This window comes from Dermochelys coriacea, chromosome 5 (genome assembly GCF_009764565.3).
Source record: "Dermochelys coriacea isolate rDerCor1 chromosome 5, rDerCor1.pri.v4, whole genome shotgun sequence".
NCBI lineage: Eukaryota > Metazoa > Chordata > Testudines > Dermochelyidae > Dermochelys > Dermochelys coriacea.
Window position 1 is genome coordinate 76,427,209 of NC_050072.1, and position 23,381 is coordinate 76,450,589.

Here is a 23,381-nt window from a genome sequence, read left to right on the forward strand (position 1 = left end):
GGGATAAAAAGGGTTTGCTAATACGGACAGGGTGGGAAGACCCCATAGAAACCCCCCCCCAGAAGGCAGTATGGGCCAAGGGTCAGAGCAGGGGGGTAACTTGAGGCTGGGAGTAGCAGAGGAGTTTATAGTCAGGTTCCAGGGCAGGGTCAGTACAAAGGGTCAGAGTCCAAGTCAGGTTTCAGGTTCAACTCAGGAAGCAAAGTGCAAATCAAGCCAAGGTCCATGCCAGGAATTCAGAAGCAGGACTGGCCACGGCAGCTACAGGAGATCCACACTGTTGCCTGGAAACTTCCTGGAACACTTGTTGGGTTTATATAGGGCAGGGAGCCAATATGCTGCTTTCTGTCAAATCCTTGAGGTGGAGCTTCCCATGGTCTGTGTCCACAGCAGGTCTTAGGAAGTGGAGAGCTAGCTGATTACTTCTGCCGCTGGGTGGGAGCCTAGAGATATCAGCTGTCTGGTAGCTTTACAGCCCTGGGTTCTAGACCAGGGGGCCTTATACCATCAGGGAAGAACCAAGTCAGGAAGACACTCCCCCCGCCATTGATGACAATCTGTTGAGAGATAAACCTGATTCTCTGTGATCATAGAACATCAGGGTTGGAAGGGACCTCAGGAGATCATCTAGTCCAACCCCCAACTAAATCATCCCAGCCAGGGCTTTGTCAAGCCTGACCTTAAAAACCTCAAAGGAAGGAGATTCCACCACCTCCCTAGGTAACGCATTCCAGTGCTTCACCAACCTCCTAGTGAAAAAGTTTTTCCTAATATCCAACCTAAACCTCCCCCACTGCAACTTGAGACCATTACTCCTTGTTCTGTCAACTGCTACCACTGAGAACAGTCTAGATCCATCATCTTTGGAACCCCCTTTCAGATAGTTGAAAGCAGCTATCAAATCCCCCCTTCATTCTTCTCTTCTGCAGAGTAAACAATCCCAGTTCCCTCAGCCTCTCCTCATAAGTCATGTGTTCCAGTCCCCTAATCATTTTTGTTGCCCTCTGCTGGATGCTTTCCAATTTTTCCACATCCTTCTTGTAGAGTGGGGCCCAAAACTGGACACAGTACTCCAGATGAGGTCTTACCAATGTCGAACAGAGGGGAACGATCACGTCCCTCAATCTGCTGGCAATATCCCTACCTATACAGCCCAAAATGCCGTTAGCCTTCTTGGCAACAAGGGCACACTGTTGACTCATATCCAGCTTCTCATCCACTGTAACCCCTAGGTTCTTTTCTGCAGAACTGCTGCCGAGCCATTCGGTTCCTAGTCTGTAGCAGTGCATGGGATTCTTCCGTCCTAAGTGCAGGACTCTGCACTTGTCCTTGTTGAACCTCATCAGATTTCTTTTGGCCCAATCCTTCAATTTGTCTAGGTCCCTCTGTATTCTATACCTACCCTCCTCCGTATCTACTATTCTTCCCAGTTTAGTGTCATCTGCAAACTTGCTAAGGGTGCAATCCACGCCATCCTCCAGATCATTAATGAAGATATTGAACAAAACCGACCCCAGGACCGACCCTTGGGGCACTCCACTTGATACCGGCTGCCAACTAGACATGGAGCCATTGATCACTACCCGCTGAGCCCGACGATCTAGCCAGCTTTCTATCCTCCTTATAGTCCATTCATCCAGCCCATACTTCTTTGCTGGCAAGAATATTGTGGGAGACCATGTCAAAAGCTTTGCTAAAGTCAAGGAATAACGCATTCACTGCTTTCCCCTCATCCACAGAGCCAGTTATCTCATCAAAGAAGGCAATTAGATTAGTCAGGCATGACTTGCCCTTGGTGAATCCACACTGACTGATCACTTTCCTCTCTTCTAAGTGTTTCAGAATTGATTCCTTGAGAACCTGCTCCATGATTTTTCCAGGGACTGAAGTGAGGCTGACTGGCCTGTAGTTCCCAGGTTCCTCCTTCTTCTCTTTTTTAAAGATGGGCACTACATTAGCCTTTTTCCAGTCATCCAAGACCTCCCCCGATCACCATGAATTTTCAAAGATAATGGCCAATGGCTCTGCAATCACATCCACCAACTCTTTCATCACTCTCAGATGAAGTGCACCTGGCCCCGTGGACTTGTGCTCGTCCAGCTTCTCTAAATACTCCCAAACTACTACTTTCTACACAGAGGGCTGGTCATCTACTCCCCATGCTGAGCTGCCCAGTGCAGTAGTCTGGGAGCTGACCTTGTTCGTGAAGACAGAGGCAAAAAAAGCATTGAGTACATTAGCTTTTTCCACATCCTCCGTCACTCGGTTGCCTCTCTCATTCAGTAAGGGGCCCACACTTTCCTTGACTTTTTTCTTATTGCTAACATACCTGAAGAAACCCTTCTTGTTACTCCTAACATTTCTTGCTAGCTGCAACTCCAAGTGTGATTTGGCCTTCTTGATTTCACTCCTGAGTATGAATACAGCATTGGCTATTGCATGGTTTTGTACATGTATGTGTGAATGTAATATAATACAGACAAAATTACTTGTGACTGTGTGTGTGGTCACTGTATTCGCTCTTCATGTAGTCCTAGAAATTCTCTTAGGTTGGGAGACTCTAAGAGTGACTTTTACCCTGTTGATCTTAAAACTAGGCAACACAGGAGATGGACTTACTTACTTGGGACACCATGTTTTAGCACAGAACTATCAATTCAATTGAAATAAAGGCTACAATGGTTATGGTTGCTAAACAGTTCTATCCCCTTTGTTTTAAAAGGTTCACAACTTTTCAAAACCCTTCACTTTTGGGGCTAAAGTTTTCCATGTTTTGTCTCTACCTAAAAGGCTTTTTTTATTATTATTTTATTTGTTTTAAGTTGGAGCAAAATTCTGGCTTTTGAATTGATAAAAGGTGAAAAATTGCATTTAGAACACAAAAGAAATTTGCTTTACCAAAAGCAGACTGCATTGGAAACAATACATCCAGTGCACGTCACCATGAAAAGTGATTACATTTCCTGCTTTAACTGAGGAAAGTGCAGTTTTCCCATATACTGTAAGTTCTTCGGTAATTTAAATGTTTATTACCATAGAAGACTAATAAAAACATTCTGAATTGACTTATGACATATCATTTAGTAGACCTCAGTGAATTCTGCAAAAAGCTTCCCCAAATATTCATTTGAATTTTAAATGAATTTGCTTCATCTGTATTCACACCCTTTTTTGTTGCCTTTCAGGGAACATTTATGCAACAAAATCTCACAAGCATTTGCACCAGAAGTTTGTTGATAAAAAATTAGCTTTATCCAATGAGGATGAAAGACAATACTAATGTGACAATCTTGTCCAAAATTACAGAATATCAAAAAATAAATGTGAAGAAACTGCCATGTATTAACATGCAGCTAACAGAAAGAATGTCATCAAAAATATGCACTCATTTTTAATCTCAGGACTCCCTCTTCGCACACTTGTAGAGCAACTACAGCCTGATCTACATCAAAAAGCTATATTGGCATAGCAACGCTGGTCAGGGATGTGAAAAAACATACCCGACTGACAAAACCCCCAGTGTAGATGCAACTATGCCGACATAACAGTATTTCTGTCAATGTAGTTAAAGTTGTCTGGGCAAGTGATCTTTGTACACTGACAGAAAAACTCCTTCTGTCACTACGGCTGCGTTTACACAAGGGGGCTATGCCGGCATAGTTATTCCAATATAGGCGCTGTAGTGCAGACTTAGCTTAAATCAATCAATGAAGATTATTATTTGTACTGCAGTAGCACTTACTGGCCATCAGTTTTTGTGCTAAGAACTGTACAAGCATATAAAATTAAGATAGATTTTAAGCTCTTCAGGGAAGGAACTAAGTATAAAGAGGAGACACAACAGGTGTGTGTATACACATAAACAGAGGTAGTAGAAAGTAACAACAGACTATTAGGAACAGCATGATAAGCAATGGTCACTGCATACCAGCTGCCTAACCATTCAAGATTTTTGTAGGCATCATGACTGATAAGAATGATGCAGAGTATTGGTTGCCATTTACTGGCTTTAGAGAAGACCAGGACATCTTGCCTTATCACCTGAAGTAAAGGTGTCATAGTACGAGGCTTCTGAAAAGAAGACAAGAATGAACATACAGAATTTCATGCCATCCCCGTATGAAGAGTTAACAACTTTTGACACCCCCCCGGGCTTGTTTAAAAAAAAAAAAAACAAAAAAACCCTAACTGTGGATTTAATGCTAATTAAAAGGAAACAGACCAAAAAGGAGTTTACAGAATGCTGTACTGTATTTCAACTTCATTGTAAACCTAAGCACTGAACAGCAGTGAACACTTGGAACATGCAAAAATATTCAGTGTAGCTTTTAAAAGCAGCATCATCAATAGTATACAACAGAGAACTAGAAGTTGAATCAACAATTCTGCTTACCTATCTTCACCAAAACGTCGACCAATCAAGACTTTACACTTGTCTCCGGGGAGGCAAGCAGTTAGCAGAGGCACTGTTCGTAATACTCGACTTTCCTTTAAATCAAAAAGGAAAAAAAAAGTTTTAAAAGAATACGGATGCTTTCTTAAACTCTTAAAATGTAGTTGTTTCTTTTGTAGTTCTTACTACCACAAAATATGCATCATACAGGTTCTCTGAGTGATAGAAAAGGCATACAAAAGGAAAAAAAAATCCAGATTTCAGTGTTGATTTATTCTATTCTATGTAATACTTACCTATAATTGTTGCTCTCTGAAAATATACAGCTCAATGAAAACATGTAGTCTTGTCTCCATGCACCTGTTTAGACCCGATAGGAATTCCCATAAACCAAATTCTATGAAGTCTGGAGTGATGAGGACTTCCCATTCTACCATTGCTGAAGTATTTAACATGCCCCTCCAATACTTCACCAGTTAATTTCAAGCTGGAAGTTAAAATATTCCATATATATTTGCCAATTAAAACATGAAAAAAATTAATGAGGTCAGTCTCTTCACCTCTGTATATCCTCAGAGAAGCATTTTTTTTTTTTACAGGTATGTAATTATTTCTTTTTTAGAGCTACCCATATCAATGGATTTTCATGCTGGATTTTTATCCCGCTCTCTCTAAGTCAATGAAAAAAACTCCCTTGACTTCAATGGTGTAAGGTCAGACCTTCAGTGACTTAAAAAAAGCTCAAGGGTGCTTGTAAAAGAAAACTATAAACAGAAAGTTGAACAAAAAATGAGAAACAATGAACAAGGAAACAATGGAGAACACGCTCTGATCAGTACCATTAACAATAACGCAGATTACATAAACAGCGTGCTATATGACAAAATGTATTATACACAAATACATGTGGGTGACAAGGAGAGAGGGAGATTGATTTCAAATTGCAAAGCTACCCAGCAGGAGGACGACTACAAGTATACTCCTCAAACCCTATACTCAACAAAACTCAATTGTTCTCTCCTCTGTCAGGAATCCTGACTTTGATACAGAGGCCTATTTGAGATAATTTTCTCTTAAGAACCAAGACCCCCAAAATGGATGGTTCTTAGGAAGTTTGCATCATATTAAAGGGATCACTTGCTATTAATTTATCAAGCACAATGGAAGCCACCCACCAGATGAAAAAAGATAGTACGATATAAACTTAATAGGCTTCTTCACCTATAGTCATCCTGAAATTTTGCCAAAAGAGCATATTTTGTGATTCAAGAAATTGATAAGAAGTTTCATGGCTTTTAGAAAAATCTAAAAAGTTAAAACAATTTGCTTCTTATGCTCAGAGTGAAGAAGCAAGAACGTACAAAAAGTAAAAACTTGGTCTAAGACTGAAAAACCATGATAGCAAGACTGACACTGCATCCAATGTCCTGGGCTACCACTATCCAAACAAAACATTTAAAACAATAGACTGGGAAAAAAGGTCTAATATGGACACAGAATAAATTAGCTTTTATACTTGTGAGGGTTCCCTCCCGTCTCTCTCTCTCTCTCTCTCTCACACACACACACACACACACACACACACACACACACACACACACACACACACAAATGAGGTTGACTTTACTTTCACAAACAGATGCCAAAAATAATAGTCTTGGATGTGTCTGTCAGAAGATTCATTTTTTGGCAAGTGGTTAAGAATGGCAACAAAGAGCTGAAAGCACAGCTGTTAGTTGTCTCATACAAGAAAAAAATACTAATAGCCAGCAGGATGAAGACATTCAAAAACTGTTACTTTCAATGTTTTTTTCTGATTTGGTACTATTGCCCAATCCAAATAACCTAACTTTTAGACAAATGCTTGGTGCTAACTGTATGGAAGTGTATTTTTAACTGAATTAAAGGTGAACAACAAGAGAAAAATATATGTTTGAAAATGTAGACAGTATATCAAAGATGGACTACACAAAAGTAGAGAAGAAATTGTTTGAGAAAGACATGAGCTTGTAGATAACCAAGACCTTATTAAAGGTTAAGGCTAAATATATACTGTAATTGTAGCTATTTTCAATCTACAGGTCTGAAAACATATAATTATTTCCTTTCTTTGCGCTCTTGCATGTTCCTCCTGGCAGCAGTGTGCAATGCTTTGTTTTATGGAAATACTGAATATTTGACTATTGAAGTACCATAGATGCAGCACCATAGGGGTGGTTCTTCTTTTCTGGAAGTTAATGCTGTTGGTTACGACCTTATATTTTCTCTGTAATGACCTGGATTTTTCATGATTCACGACTAATAATGAAACATCCACTAAAAGAAAATTTATTAAAAATAAACAAAAAAAACCCCAATATCCTTTTAGTTTCTCTCAGTTGAAATGTCATCCTGATTTTCTTTGGAATGGATAAAGTGTACCAATAAAAAAATCCCACAATCCCCAGGATTCAACTGGGGATGCGATAAGGAATAAGTGAAGGTGAGTTAACGTTACCAGATCTATGCATGAGGGTATTAAACCCAGAAGATTCTTGGACTTAAATTTCCTTCACAGAAGTTAGACATAGTGATCACTAGCTTTGAAGGACGCATTGTTTGGAACCAAAACATGTACAGTGTGGCTTACATTCTTTTAACTCCATTAAGGACTCAGACCTGAACCATGCTGCATTCCTTTGCTTCTGACCAGAAAACAGACTGTTCTATGCTGCTGGAGATTCCTCTAGAGAGGCTGGGGGAAAGGGGTGGCAAAACATATAGGTGTACGGTCAGCATAGCTAACTCTATGCCACATCCCCAAGTCCCCAGCACAGGCACCTGTCATAAAGAGCTTAAAATCTAAATAGACAAGACAGACAAAAGGTGTGAGGAAAAAGAGACACAGAGAAGTAAATTGACATCTCCAAGGTCACACAATATGTCAGCAGCTAAACGAGGACCAGAACCCAGGCCTCTTAACTTCCAGTCCACTGCCCCAACCATTAGACCACAGTGCCTTTCCAAATCTGTTGCAACTAAGGTACTTCCATTATTTAGATGGCCAGGAGAATGCATCATCCTTAATTCAGGAAACACATGAAATTGTTATTAGAAATCTTGCTATTAGGTTCACACAGTTATTAGGGCCCATAATTTTTCTGAAGGCATGAAAGAAGCAAAAAAGGAGAAAAATATGATCACCACTTGGGAGGATCCTTACAAAACACAGATCACTTGGAATTATTGAGGAGCTAAATACAGGTGATCAGAAAACATTAAGAATACCTAAGAAATCACATAGATACTCTGTTTCTTTTAGGATTCACTTATGTGCTTCATTAAATACTTTATTTATTTATTTTTGAACCAATAACTCTAGTAGACCGGATAAGTAAGTGGGCTTTCCTGTAGACTTCTTGCTACAACATTTAAGGCCATTACCTCAGGCTTATTATTTGATTTATATTGTTAAACATTAATAGATTAATACAGAATAATAAAAAATTAAACACAGATCTCCTATGACTAAAATATACAAATGCCTCAACTGTTTCCAGGCCATTTGGCACATACTGTATAAAAAGGCTCACTCCTAAATCTTTACTTTCACAAGTTGCCCCAGTTGACATAAATGAGACTGCTTATGTGAGGAAGGATTTCTTAAAAAAATAGGAAGATGAGAGATTTTAAAAATAAAAGAATAAATTACATTAACAAATCATGTGAACTAGTTGTTCAGCTTTATAACTATTTTCAAAGCTGAAGTTGTTGCACATGTCTGAACAAGATTGTTTCCTCTTGCCCTCTCTCACACCCTTTGCTGTGTAAGCTTCTAGCTGAACTCTGACAATTCCCATAGCCTTACTCACCTCTGCTGGATGCTGAATTATATACAAGCAAGTGGAGACTTTTAGAGGATGTACAGGGAAGAATGGACACAAACACACCTTCTGAGGACGGCTACAGGATGGAAAGGGGAAAAAAACATTGACAATTAGTCATACACACTATTAATTTTATTATGTAAAACATTTATCCCTTTCCAAGAGTTGTGCTAGTACTTTCCTGTACAACAGACTGCACCTACACAAACCTGCTGACATAAACTTTCTGTTGCTGATATTGCTATTATCTGTAAAAACAAACAAGATTGTATTTCAACTTCGGACTACCTCTCACTAGAGATCTTAAGTTTATGTAAATCCTAGATTAACACCACCATAAATCCAGAAACTACCTCTAGGAAGCTTTGTTGATTAGAAAAAAACCAAGCAAAAATAAAAGCTTACATAATATAAGAAATAGCCTTACAAAGTATTTTTAGGAGAAAATTTTATCCTAAGTTAAGCAAGCATATGCTTCTGCTTTCTTTATGATCAGATGCTCTCAGCCTTTTTTCATCAGTGAAATCTCTGTTACTCTATTAGCTGTAAAAAGAAAAGGAGTACTTGTGGCACCTTAGAGACTAACAAATTTATTAGAGCATAAGCTTTCGTGAGCTACAGTTCACTTCATCTGATGCATACAGTGGAAAATATATTGGGGAGATTTTATATACACAGAGAACATGAAACAATGGGTGTTACCATACAGACTGTAACAAGAGTGACCAGGAAAGGTGAGCTATTATCAGCAGGAGAGCGAGGTGGGGTGTGGGGGGGAACCTTTTGTAGTGATAATCAAGGTGGGCCATTTCCAGCACTTTACAAGAACAGTAGGAGGGGAAATAAACAAGGAGAAATAGTTTTACTTTGTGTAATGACACATCCACTCCCAATCTTTATTCAAGCCTAAATTAATTGTATCCAGTTTGCAAATTAATTCCAATTCAGCAGTCTCTCGCTGGAGTCTGTTTCTGAAGTTTTTTTGTTGAAGAATTGCCACTTTTAGGTCTGTAATAGAGTGACCAAAGAGATTGAGGTGTTCTCCGACTGGTTTTTGAATGTTATAATTCTTGACATCTGATTTGTGTCATTTATTCTTTTATGTAGAAACTGTCCAGTTTGACCAATGGACATGGCAGAGGGGCATTGCTGGCACATATCACATTGGTAGATGCGGGTGAACGAACCTCTGACAGTGTGGCTGATGTGATTAGGCCCTATGATGGTGTCCCCTGAATAGATATGTGGACACAGTTGGCAACAGGCTTTGTTGCAAGGATAGGTTCCTGGGTTAGTGGTTCTGTTGTGTGGTGTGTGGTTGCTGGTGAGTATTTGCTTCAGGTTGGGGAGCTGTCTGTAAGCAAGGACTGGCCCATCTCCCAAGATCTGTGAGAGTGATGGGTCATCCTTCAGGTTAGGTTGTAGATATTTAGCTGTATATATCCCAAATTACCATTCAAGCCATTAAGTTTTCTTTAGTATTAGTGCACATATTACAGTCAAATTTGAAAGAGAGTCCATTGATTCTGTGCTCAACTTGAGACACCTTGGGTCTGATTTAAACAGACTGAACGCTCATCGCTCATTTTCAGATGTGCTGAGACTAAGTATATCAAGATAGGTACATATGAACAGGAAAATGTTTTTGATGATTTAGCTTATTTCTTCATTTCAACACTTTTGAGTAAGCGTATGGAAGTTGCTCCAGCAATGTATTGTTGTCTTATTTTTCATATTTCCTCTAATGAAACACAGAAGTGAGCCTAGATAGGTGCTAAGTATAGATTAAAACCTTCTGAATACTACTTGATTATAATGGAGTACAACTGCAAATAGGTGCAATCCCCAACAGGTTTTTTGCTGTCTTTGCCTTGAATGTTTAGACAGAAGCTAACTTTTCTTATTGGTCATAACTTTGACGTTCTTGTACTTCCCTGCAATTAAACATCCTATTAAATATATGATTTCTCTCAGACATTACCCAGCTCACTGCATTAAGAAAAGAAGTTGATAGTTAAGGATTTCCAGTTACAGCATTTTCTGTAGAAAAGAGATTTAGGAGTGAATACGCATTGAACAAATCTGTTTCAAAACAGTAAATTCTTAACTCCCGAACTCCAATTCAAAGAGCTGCATTTCCCCCCAGCTTCTATACACGGAAGCAAATGGCATCCAGTGAATCCTGAACTGTGTTTTTTATAATTAAGTTTCTCAGACACAATTTACTTTGTTTCTGGGTCTCTGTTTCATATAAACCCCCCTCCTTTCTGTTGCTTTTTGCATTTTTCACACTTGGTTGTATTTTTGGTTGGTGACTTTTCAACTTTGTTAAAAGTTAGTAAAAGGACATTCTAAACATAAAGAAAGCAAGTATTTTCACATTATAAACTCAACACTGTCCATCTGTAATTTGATTTGAACAAAATGGAGCACAAAGTATGGCAAACAAAATTATTTACATGTGTATATACACATGATTTAAGTTTGGCACCCAATTAGGCACCCAACTATGTTGACTATGTCCATTCAGGGGTCATCACGCTTATTTCTGTGCTCTCATTTTGATGCCTCATGGTTACTGTGCTTTTAGGGGCAATTCCCTATATACAGCCCACATTACTAGCCTGCAAACTGTGGGGCTCCTCGGGGTAGCAGTGGAAAAGGAAAGAACCTTTCCCCTAGACTATAGAATGGCAGAAATCCTGTTCCACAACCACAAATGGAGCCTCAAGGTTACAGAAGCCTACACTCTGAAGGCCATCTAAGCAAAAGCAGTATTTGTACCTTTTTGTTTGTTTTTTAAAGTTTGTGGGCACAATCCTGCAATGCACAGCAGGCTGAAGTTAAAACTGAGTAGGAGTTGCAGCCTTGGGATCCAAAAAGAAAAGCACAGGAAGAGTGGTCTAGGCTTATTCCAGAGGGAAGAGGTCTCTCCAGGGGAATCCTTCTCCCCAAATGTGCCTTGTGGTAATGGCTCTCTTCAGAGAGAATAAAGACAGGTGATAAGGGAACATTCATGTCTACACCAACAAGGGAAAACTAAAGGTTTACTTTGGGATGTAGACAGTTTTACTCGTGTATCTGTAATTTCAGTATGGTTCAGAATTCTCTAAAGATGTTGTTTCCTATGTTTTCAATTGTAGAGTTCCAGTAACTGGAAAATTATTATAAGGCAATGCCAGGCAGTGATCCCAACCCCAGGCCACCCTAGTGTAAGTACAATACCATACTGGTTTAAGTTTAGTAAAAGAATTAATATTCTGAAATTGTCGAATTATGTCACTCCCAATTTTCTTCACATGCTGGGGCAGAAGGCCACTCCCATGGTTTTTTAATCTAGTTTATTTTAAAATGTAAAAAGTTTTTAAAAAACTAATGTTGAAATTGAAAGATACATTTTGTTTACTTATAATAGGTTGTGTGCAGTTTATCCTTTACAGTGTTTCCCAACACGGCTAAGACCAGCCAAGCAATGTTTCCCCTTTCCTGGTGTCAAGCCTGCTGTGAATTGTGGTCATAGGACAGGAATGCTATAAAGGTGAAGATGCAGAAAGCCATAAAATAGCCTGGTCTATGAAAACCCCTTCTCACAGTCTTCTTCTAATCTCCATTCTCACACAAATAAAATCTATGCATGTCCAGGCCATAGATGTGCTTTTCTGAGGCCTAATTTTCAACCTGTCAGAACATGCGGGGTGTTCACCCCCTCTCCGGCCCTGAAGGCATTAAAGCAGCCCTGGGAGAGGGCTGCCCTGGGGAGCCAATAATAAACGTAGCCCTGGAGAGGGCTGGGAAAAGCTGAGTGAGTAGCTGACCACAGGTGTGGCCAGCTCAATCAGGGCCCAGCTGGTCCTTTTAAGAGGGCTGTGGGCCAGAAGCAGAGAAGTCTCACTCTAGCCCTGGAGTGGGAAGGACTAGCTGCCTGGGAGCAAGGTACCTGAAGTTGAGTAGTGCTGGGGAAATCCAGCCTGGTAAATCCATTACAGACTGCAGTCTGCCCCAGAGAATGGGGGCTAGATGACAACTGGCAATAGCCACTGAGGCAAGGTGGATTGAGAGGGTTGGGGGTTCCCCTGGGAGGGGAGACCCAGAGTGTGGGGGTACTGCTGGGACAGAACCCCAGGGTAAAGGGCACCAGGGTCCAGGAAGGACACGGGGGGGGGGCAGCAACAGGTGAGACACGGGCCTGCAGAGGGTGCTCCGAAAGAGCTGGAAAGAGCTAATTCCCATACAACCAGCAGCAGGAGCCGTGCCGGTGAGTCGTTGCCTCGCCACCCATGCCCACAGGGCTGCTGAAATCAGGCACCATTCTGAGGATGCAAATAAGTACACACCTTCACGTCCCAGTGCCTCCTCTCAAGTGATTCTTCTGAAGTGTAGCTATTTAGCTTTATTCTGAATATATGCAATTAACAAGTTTTAATATTTACAATGAACTCAGACAGTTCATCCCATGATAAAGAGTAACCTAAGCAGAGCAAGATAACTGTGTTTTTATATTCTGAATTTGTAAACTTTCCTGGCCAAAATCCCATGTGAATGTAAGTGTGTCACAACATATGTTTTAGAAACAGTATTTGCAATGTTAAAAGGAAGCTGATGTTTGTTTTTGAACTATTATCACTAGTGGCAACATCATCATGTTCTAAGCATATTGCCAAGGTCAGGCCACAGACTCAATATTTTCAAGGAAATGCAGCTGGCCAAATGTAAATGAATGCTTCAAATACAAGTTAAACAGATTTCTCCCCCATCTAAGTCAAAACACCACAGACCTTAAGGTCAAAGCACACCTGACAAAGCTGGACAGAGTCCATACAATTACCCCTTTCCATTTCACATACTTTATACTAATACAAACTCACTAAAACAGCATTCAGGGATTACGATATGCTAAGACTCGGCCTGGAGAGTTTAAAACTGTGAGCAAATATATTTTGGAAAATCTGAGAACAAAAATTTACTTTTGCTACTTTTCTGTTTAGAGGGCAAATAGCATTACGACTTCAGTGCTTTTTCACAAACGAATAAAAAACACTTAGTTTTTAAATTAAATTTTTCAGTCCTCAACTGCAGTTTTCCAACATTAAACTACTACATTCATTTTTCAGGATTTAAAACAAATGAATACAATGGCAACAATTGACACCAAGAATTAACTACCCAGCAAATTTCTTTGTACCTTTATTTTAGCTATAAACTCTTTGGGGTGCTGGATATGTTGGAGGGCTTTTCTCTCACACTCCCAATCATGGGGGGATAGGGGGGAAGGAGGGGAGTGTTCCAGTGGTGTCTCCTTACAACTACTACCATTTAGATTGGAGGCAGAAGGTACTATACCTCTTCCCTCAACCAAAAGTGCAGAGGCCCGTTAAAATGGTGGGGACTGGATCCCCAGTGCACACAAGATTTAGCCTTAATCTGCTACAGCTTTCCCTCTCCATTCTCTTGAGGAACAGTGTTAGAAACTAGTTCTGAATAAGTTGAAAAAGAAGAAGAAAAAAAGTCAGACATTAAACCCCTTTTTCCCCAAATAATAATTGCTTTAAGGTTGACTGACAACTGATATGCCACATTTCAACTCCATACAATCTGAGGTACAAGAGGAAAAACTACTGCAGGAGGAGTTACAACAAAAGATGTCAGGACTCAAGACAATGAAACCTGTGTAAAAAAATTGCCCTTATTAGGCAACCCATTCTCCCCAAACAATCTTAGGTAGAAGACTACTTCTCTGTAACAACCCATTACTGATACCTTAAGCTAGGTCTCAAAGTCTGGCAAATAGTTATGCCCTATCTGCCAACAGTCCCCAGTTTGGCTAGGACTATTTCACATTTAACAAACCATTGTTGACATTCCTGTGTCCAAACACTGTTGGCAGCTGGCATATGAGGCAGGCCCTTCTAAATGCAGTCTCCTACCCCTTGGGCTGCTGTGCTGAAAAACCTGAATGACTGTTTCACCTTAACCTTGTATGATGCTGTATTACCTGGTTCCCTTTCCATGGCAGGCAACCCGAGAAGCCCAGGGCATCTGCATCCTGGAGGAGTGCCTGGCAGTGTGTACGACAACTTTGGACCTATACTGACAAGGAGCAGTATCCTTGTCAGTGCCTCTGCACAGATGGCCCTGGCTTCTGTGGATCTGTGTGGTTGATGGATAGGCCCTGCTGCTCATTCTGTGGGTTAGTATAACCATGTGCCCCTTTTGAACTGATGACAATAATTCCTTCAGAGGATTTGTCATTGAAGTTCTTCCTTTTGCCAGTTTTACCACACAACAGGGCAATCCATTTGTCCATTTTTTAAATATACAGTTGCCCTGATTTAATACATCAGTAATGGCAGTACCCTATAAGAATATTTTACACGCTAACACACTGCAAGGTGTGTGTAATACTCGGATATCACCATTTCTCAGGATGCAGCAACAGCCCAGTACAGTACAACTCTGACATGTCTTATTGCTTAATTAAATTATGAATATAAGTGGGTTTTGAATATGAATGTAAGGGGATTTTGTTGGGGTTTTTTTAAGTGCCTTGTCTGAAGCAATTATTGTGGCTTTAATTTTTTCAGGGCATCTCTTGTTCATCTCAAGTTTACTCACAAACTGATTAAAGAAGCTGAATTCCCAGATAACATCAAAAGTGACAGAATGTGATTTAAAGCCATACATAAAAAAAAAAACATACATTTTTTTTTTACTCTTGGAATAGCTTCCCAATTAAGTCTATGCCAAAAGCCCTCCTCTTTTGACTAGTTTCTGAAAATCCATCTGTTCTGCAAAGCATTACAGCTCTAATAATCACATGTGCTCTCTGTAGTTTTGCAGCACTGCATGGTCCCTGCTCATGCTTATTTTGCACTACATTCAACTGTCTGCTCATGTAAAAAACTCTCTCTAAAGTTTATTTGGTTTAAATATGGAAAGCATCATTTAACCCTTGAATTGCAAGATCTTTAGAGCTTGATCTTATGCTCACTGAAATCAATGGCAAAGCTCCCACAAACTGCAGCAGTTCAGGATCAGGCTGTCTATGCAGGGTTTCTGTTAACTATTTGCAAAACTATTTATAATTACATTTAAGGTTTGATACAAAGCCCATTGAAGTTAAAGGAAAGCTTCCTATTGACTTCAATGAGTTTTGTATTAGATCCTTAAATGACTGTGAAGATACATATATCTAGTAAGAAACTCATTTGTGTGTGTAAATCAAGCACTATATCTATTTTGCAATATGCTAGCCAGTTTCGTCCTGGCCTTTCAGTATAAAAAAATAAAGTAATCTAAATATGTGCTATACCCATTATTTGTTATTTTTAGATGACCCAGTTAATTGTACTACTTATACATTTTGGGCCAGATTCTCTGGTCTATGAAACTCACTTTGTATCTTATGTAAAGAGAAAGAATATTGCTTTGGATAATTCCCCCTCCCCCCTCCATAGAGTGACTCTCTACTAGTTGCTATTACCACCTACTGCACCAGAACTCTGACAACCAGGGTAGGGAGATCCAGGGGACGTCAGGGTGCAGAAGAGAGAGCAGAGAGCATGGTAGAGATAGAGTAAGGCTCTGCTATGGCCCATTCCCCACTGGTCATAGATCCCAGGCTGAGATGCTGTATGATGCTGTATGGGTTGAGGGATGTTATATCAGAGGCATAAGTTAAAGCTGCCCTATGCCCTTGTCAGCCCTTCTGTTCAGGTGAAGTAGAGAATCAAACCTTTATTTGATATGGCAAAGGCCCACTTAATAGAAATATTAAAATAGAAATTGTATCTATTACTACCTTCATATAAATAATTTTCCAGATATTAATAATTATGTTAAAGACACTTTTCTGTATCATGTAAACCTTTGTAGTGATTACAAGTTTCTTTTTAAAGCTGGCTGTAGAGTTATGTAGGGATATATGTATAGCATACTGAGTACAATTTTCAAAACATTTCCTATTATACCTGGTTCCCAGTATAATGTCTGCCTCGGAAAATCAGAACAAGTTGAGTTTTGCTTCCTATGAAAAGTTAAACAATACTGAAGCAAAAGCATTCAATCTTTCTATACTGCAGCCCGTGTATATGATGGAATATATCATAGCTAATTTTCTGAAGAAAGTGACACATTACAGAACGTTTTCTCTTTAAATGCAGTACTATATGAAAAACGTTATTTGCAAATAAATTATACATAACTAAGCTGCAAAACAAACATTCTTATTTAAAAACTATTTAACTAGTATTGCTAATGATGTTTTTATATTTATTGATAAAATTAGTGAATTAATTAATCCATGATCAGAAGCTATACATTGCTATAATAAGATGTACCAGACATTTGCTGCCCCCTACTCGAGGCCCTTCTTCATATATTGCACTCAATAAAGTACACGTTTCAGAGTAGCAGCCGTGTTAGTCTGTATCTGCAAAAAGAAAAGGAGTACTTGTGGCACCTTAGAGACTAACAAATTTATTTGAGCATAAGCATTTGTGAGCTACAGTTCACTTCATCGGATGCAGTGAGCTGTAGCTCACAAAAGCTTATGCTCAAATAAATGTTAGTCTCTAAGTTGCCACAAGTACTCCTTTTCTTTTTGCCAATAAAGTACGGTAACTCCTCACTTAAAGTCGCATTTTTCAGGAACATAACTACAACGTTAAGTGAAATGATCCAATTTCCCCATAAGAATTAATGTAAATAGACGGGGTTAGGTTCCAGGGAAATTTTTTTTTTTGCCAGACAAAAGGCATTACATACATTTTAAACACGCAATTTAATACTACAATCTTCATTGTTAAGTATGAAGCTTGGTTGAGGTGGTAGAGTCACAGAGTGGAAGAAGGTGGATTGTCTGGCTGCTCCTCTTGCTGAACTTTCTGAACTCGAAAAAACACATCAAGAGATTGTTGTTTTGCTTTCCCTTTTTTTTCTTGGTAAATTTCTTTATAGCAAGTCATTAGATGACCAGCTCCCCTAATACTTTTGGAGCTGCGTTTCCTCTCAGGATAGCCATCACTCAACCCTCAGCCTGCCTACTCCACCCCTTCCCCCAAACCCCCACCCTTGACCCACCTCTTCTCCCCCCCCACCTCCTTCCCCTTTACTTTGCAGGCTGCGTCATTGCTCCTCCCCCCTCCCTTTCCTTCCTTCTGAAGGCAGAAAGCCAGCTGATTGCTGTGGGCAGGAGGCAGGGGAGAGAAGACGGGAGGTGCGCTGAGTTCTCCCCCCTTCCTCCTGCCTGGGGGAATCAGCTGGCTTAAAGAAGTCATCAAAATCTTGGGCTAAATTTTGCATTTAGTTATATCAGTGGAATCCAGAGTAACTCCATAGACTTCAATCAAGTTAATTCTGAATCAATGCCAACTTAATAAGAACAAAATTGGTCAATTAAATAGATTAACATAACATGTCAAGAAAAGAATCAGTACCTCAAGTAAAAAATGTTGCTACATTTCTGCAATAGAACAATTTACCTATGCAACCATTCTAATACAAAGGACCAGATTTGCAAATGCTCACGACCCACAATTGCAGCCAGATTTTCAAAAGCACTCAGCACACAGCTATGTACATACAGCACACAGCAGTATGACACAGCTAGATTTTCAAATAATTCAGCACATTTGAAATAAGCTCCGCCCCCAACGTACTAAGCTCTTCCGAAAATCTAGCCTAAAATGTCCACATCTCAAACACAAAGAAAGGGCTGTTCATTCAGATTGTGTGTGCATTCATACTTATGGCCTCTTTGCAGACTGCAAACAAGGATGCCAATTAGTGCCAATTTTGCTCTTGGATTTTCTGTTGACACCTGTCCAACAGAAAGTGGACTGACACTCCAAATTCATTTCGCAGATGGCACCAAACAGCCATCAGATGTTAATGATTTTCAGCCTCAACTGAACTAGTCTGAATTTGAACTACTGTAGTAAAACATCTGAAAGCATTACTTACAAAGATTATAAGGTGTCATTCTTTTCAGATTTAAGCCCAAACAGGACAAGAAAAATCACATATTTCTGCATGAGGACCTGGAAGAAGCAATTTTATTTCCTGACAAATGCAGAGTTCTGTTTAAGGACAGCAATATTATTGTCTTTGTTTGGTTGTTTTTTTTTTTTGGGGGGGGGGGGGGAGTAAGCCAGCTAGGATACTACTTGGAAAAAAATGAAGACAGATAAAGTGCACTCTTCCTGCAAAGAATACAACAAAGATGATGTGTATCCATGTTTCTTGTTTAATAATAATTTACAAATCATTACTGTATTTCCTTTTATTAGCATACTCTATGCATTTTTTTAAATAGGCATTCTGTTTTTGCACGCACATGCGTGTGTGTTAAATTTAGTTTTGAAGAAATCCAGGGAAACAATGTGATAGCAATTTCCAATTTTTAGGAAATGTTTTTCTTTGTAGAATTAAAGTTTTGCAGTGGAGTGGGTTGGATTTTATTTAGGAATGATAATTTCTCCAAAGAGACAGCCAGTCACATGGAAAAATGTTTAAAGAAATTGGGGAAGAGAAGAGGCGAGAAGATGACAGTCTGAATTTTGACATTAGGATATTTGGGAGGAGGGTGTTAAATTTAGCCCTAAAAACTCTTTCATTATTAATATTTTCACATATGTGAGAACCTAAAAGCAAGGGCCTAAATTACACATAATGTAGAGTTGCAGCTAGATATTGTAGATTAATCACATAGTTAATACTTAGGCAAGGAGATCCTATTATAGACTTTGTATAGTGCCCATTACCCTAGCATGTGTATTAATTAGGCCTCCAAAATTCTACTCTAATTCTCCAGAGCAAATAACTGTTCTTACAGGCAAGTAATATTCATAATCATTACAATAAAGGGAAGGCCTGTAGATTTGCCTGTATTGGTTCATGACAATTTTACAAATATGTTTGTTTTAAAGCATCTCACTTCCACTACCCAGATTAGCAGTAGACAGAAAAAAAGGCAATAAAGAGAAAAGTATACTGAACATAAAGGATGGACTTCTGGACTGGGTTAACCCATTAAAGAGAACAGGCTTTATGTGGATAGTTACCATTAGTAATGAGAATTAACAACATAAAGCCCATACAAATCAATAGGAGAACAGACTTCCAAAATTTTGGATTACATTCATATTATAATGAAAGTTGGTAAAATACAGTCAATTTAAATAATAAGAAAGAATAAAACAATGGGGTTTAGCTTATATACCACTAGAGTGGTTACAGAGACCTGGACCCAGAAAAATAAAATTGTCAGTGAAACCAAGAACTAATGAGCCTGATATTGTTGACGTTTTCATGCATCTTGGGTCTATAGCCTGGAAAGATAGTTGGCTTATTGACAAGCCTTATGCCAGAGAGTTAACAGAGCCTTAAACTTGCTGAATAAGGGGTGGCAGTCTTCTTCTTAGCGTATGCGTAACATGCCTCAAGTGGCACATGACCAGGATTCATAACTTAATTTGGTCCGCTGGTTGGATCATTAACTTCCGCAGGTTGGGCAAGGTACTCTGACAGGAAGCGTGACAAACACTGATCCATGGCCTCCCAGAGATGGTAGCAATGGTTTTTAAGCTCAGCCATTAAGACATTAAATTGAAGTTTTCCCTTACCAGTGTTATAGTTCCTCATGTGCGCCTCAGAAGCCTGGAAGAGGCACAAGCAACATAAATACAATGGATTATTTTTATCACAGATCTCATGAGAGATGTTAAGAATCCAGTGGGGATAATAAAATAGAAAATACTATGATTCAAGTTAAGGAAAAAAAGCTCAACAATTGACAAAAACACCGAATCAGTAGCAAAGAGTCCATGGGTATTTCAACCATTTGGGCAAGCACAAATACAGTACTTGGTTTTGCAACATAATGTAGCAATGCAGATTTACTTATTTCAGGCCTTCTGTTTTGAAGTAATTACTTCATCAAGCTGAACAAGGCTTGAAACCTTTTTCTGAGGCTATCGTTTCATTGAGATAGTTTTCTGCAACAGTGCTTTAAAAGGGCAATAGTAGACAAAGCTAGGCAAAAAAACCTGATTTTTCAGCTTCATGGTTGAACCGAAAAATCTGATCAAAACTGACATGTTTGGTTTCTCAGCAAAATGTTGCTTCACTTTCATCCTTTTATGGGTTTTTTGTTGTTGCTGCTAAGTCTATTTAAATTTTGAAATAAAACATTATTTAAAAAAAACATAATTTTGAAGGTGTCAAAATGAAATATTTTCATTTTTTCAGAATTTATCTCCATTTTAAATTGGCCAAAATTATTCATGAAATTCAACCCAAAAATGCATTTTTGGCAAATAAACTAATTTGCTAAAAAAAATTCACACAGCTCTAACAGTACATTGACATATACAAGAAAGGTTATCTTCAAACCCAAGAACTGAAGATTTCAGTTTCTCAAATGGATGCCTATATTCTGAAGAACGTCAGTCTACTCTATAATTTTTAACTTTGTAACCATTAAACAACACATCTGGATCTAAACAGGTTATGGTTACACCCAACGTCGTTAATATGGTAGATAACCACGTCATCCTGTAAAGTGGCAATGTAGACACGGCCTTAGACTGCTACATGGCTGTCTTCCTATAACTGAGCATGTTGGTCAGGCATGCCTTTCTCTAACCATATCTGCATATTAGGTTGGCTGGTCCTCCTTCCTCTCAGCTTTCTGTTCAGCAGAATGTCATAGAGTCCATTGCCCAGCATGCACTTGGTGCCACTCTGTGCACTCCCCTAGACTCTCTTTTTCTGCTGAAGCAGCTACCCAGATTTTCCCAGAATGCATTGATACAAAAGAATTTAGGTGTGGATGCAGAAACACTGATGACATATGGTTGTATTGTGAAAATAACTTGTGTGGACACAACTCAGCAGTGTTTAATTTTTAATACGGAGATATACCTATCTCACAGAACTGGAAGGGACCTTGAAGGTCACCAGGTTGAGTCCAGTCCCCTGTCTTCACAGCAGGACCAAGTATTTTTGCCCCAGATCCTTAAATGGCCCCCTCAAGGATTAAACTCATAACCCTGGGTTTAAGCAGGCCAATGCTCAAACCACTGAGCTATCCTTTCCCCCCGTTCCCCTGGGATATAACAAATCAGGTCTGGATATAGACCTGGTTTGTTATATCCAGGTTTAATGAAGATGGTACAACCTGGTTATAAAAGCATGGTTGTACTTACAAAGTTCTCTTCTCACCCCTCACCCATTTTTAATCTGTGTAACTCCATTAATTTAAGTGGAGTTAGTCCTAATTTATACCACTGAGACAGAATCAGGCCCACAGCATAGAAGGAGCCTGTAACATTTTGCAGTTCAACCAAGAGACAGAATCAGGCCCATAGCATAGACAGAGCCTGTAACCCTGAGTGCCTGAAATACTCTGCCCAACTATGGCTCACAGCCCAGATACCAACAGCCAGCAGACAAACAAACAGTGCTCTGCGCATCTGTGTGCTGTGCAGCTGTGCTTAGCACTCTGATACAACAGCCTGCGTAAAATACAACAGCGCGCCCCCCAAAGTCTTCACCAGCATTGGTTACTACTCCCAGGACAACCCCATCACAGTCTTAGTACTGAATTTCCCTAAACCTGTCAGTCTTGATGTGTCCAGCCCTCTCCTGGAACACTCAGAAATAATAAAGTTTGTTGCTCCTTTAAAGAGACAAAAGCAACTCTTATTACTTTAATTGGAGTTAACCGTCACTTCAATTCAAACACAGTAATGGGTTGGTTTAGATTAAAAGTAAAAAACTCATTTAATCAAAAAGCTATCAGTTTTAAGTGAGTTCAAGTATAAGGAATAAAAACAAGCAAGTAAGAAAAATACGCTTCTAAAACTAAAAAAACCTTAAATTTCAACAAGTTACAATCTTAGCCTCAGCAGGTTTCTTACCTAAATGTAGTTCCTAGAGACTTCAAGGCCCTTTGCTTAAGAGTCCAACGTTCTGTGATTTCAAAAGCTCCATCCACTTGAACTCCCCAAGTAACAGGGCACTCAACTGTCTTTTTGCCCACCTTGTATCACTCCAACTTTCAACTGTCTGTTTCAAGAGCCAGGAAGGCTTCCTGCTGTTCTTCCCTTCCTGCTGACTTCCCATCTCTCTGCTGATTTGTCTGTAAACAGGGTCTCCATTTGATTCCACTTTGTGTAATTTACATTGGCGACAGGTAGATAGCAGCCTTGTAGGATAAAACCTGTTTCTTCCTGTGTTTGTTCATGGACTTTAAAGCATATCATCAGTGAGTATCCATAATTTCTCATACAATGTTAATGCATACATTTCACTTTAATATTAATCACCAGCGTGTCACAGGCTTTCATAAAAAAGACTTTACCTTATACACTTCTATAATACAGTAACATTGTATGCAATCAGTTGATTCAATTACTTTAGGTTCAGACTCCTGTCTTTATATTTAATATTTATCTCCCTCACTTGCTAGTTGGATTGCTTTACCTTGCATGGAAAAGTACCTTCTTTGTCTCTGTCGGATGACCAGGCTGGTCAGTCATGTACATACCCATTCCTTTGTCTAAGGCAGACTGCTTAATATTAAGAACATGATTCTAGCAGATATCCACAACTTTGTACACACCCCATACAAATATCACGCAAGCATATTATCAAATATTATTACTTTTCCCAGTATCTATTACATGCCACCTTCAGGGTATAAATTATGACAGCAGTGTATTAGGTATAGTGAGTATGTCAGGCCTGACAAGAGTTGCTTACAGAGTAATGAACCACCAATGGGCCTCTGTGTCACAGGTCCTTATGGACTAATTAACATTACAGAATTTGCTATTTTCCATTTCCTATGAGCTTCCATCGTACCGAATAAATGTTGTGAACATCTGAACAACTAGACTTTCAGTAGCCTGTGTTGTGTATTTCTCCTGAATTAGAGGAATGAATGCCTCTACCCCTCTAAGCCCTGGTCCACACTAGGCGTTGAGGTCGAATTTAGCAGCGTTAAATCAATGTAACCCTGCACCTATCCACATGACGAAGCCTTTTTTTTTTTACTTAAAGGGCTCTTAAAATCGATTTCCTTACTCCACCCCCGACAAGGGGATTAGCCTGAAATCGGT

The 23,381-nt window shown here is 39.3% G+C and overlaps 1 protein-coding gene across 8 annotated transcripts in view; it reads right to left on the reverse strand.

Moving 5' to 3' along the window:
* The window catches only part of DTWD2 (DTW domain containing 2), a 176,769-nt gene that overhangs the window by 101,728 nt on the left and 51,660 nt on the right, over nucleotides 1-23,381 (reverse strand). For all 8 annotated transcript variants that reach the window (XR_006281429.1, XR_006281427.1, XR_006281428.1 and 5 more), the window contains exons 2-3: nucleotides 8,245-8,335; nucleotides 4,394-4,488 (exon numbers count right to left, since the gene is read on the reverse strand). Coding sequence is in view for 4 of the 8 variants with exons in the window: in XM_038403661.2 (XP_038259589.2) it covers nucleotides 4,394-4,488; nucleotides 8,245-8,335 (186 nt within the window). In the remaining 4 variants the exon portion in view is untranslated. The remainder of the gene's footprint in view (nucleotides 1-4,393; nucleotides 4,489-8,244; nucleotides 8,336-23,381) is intronic.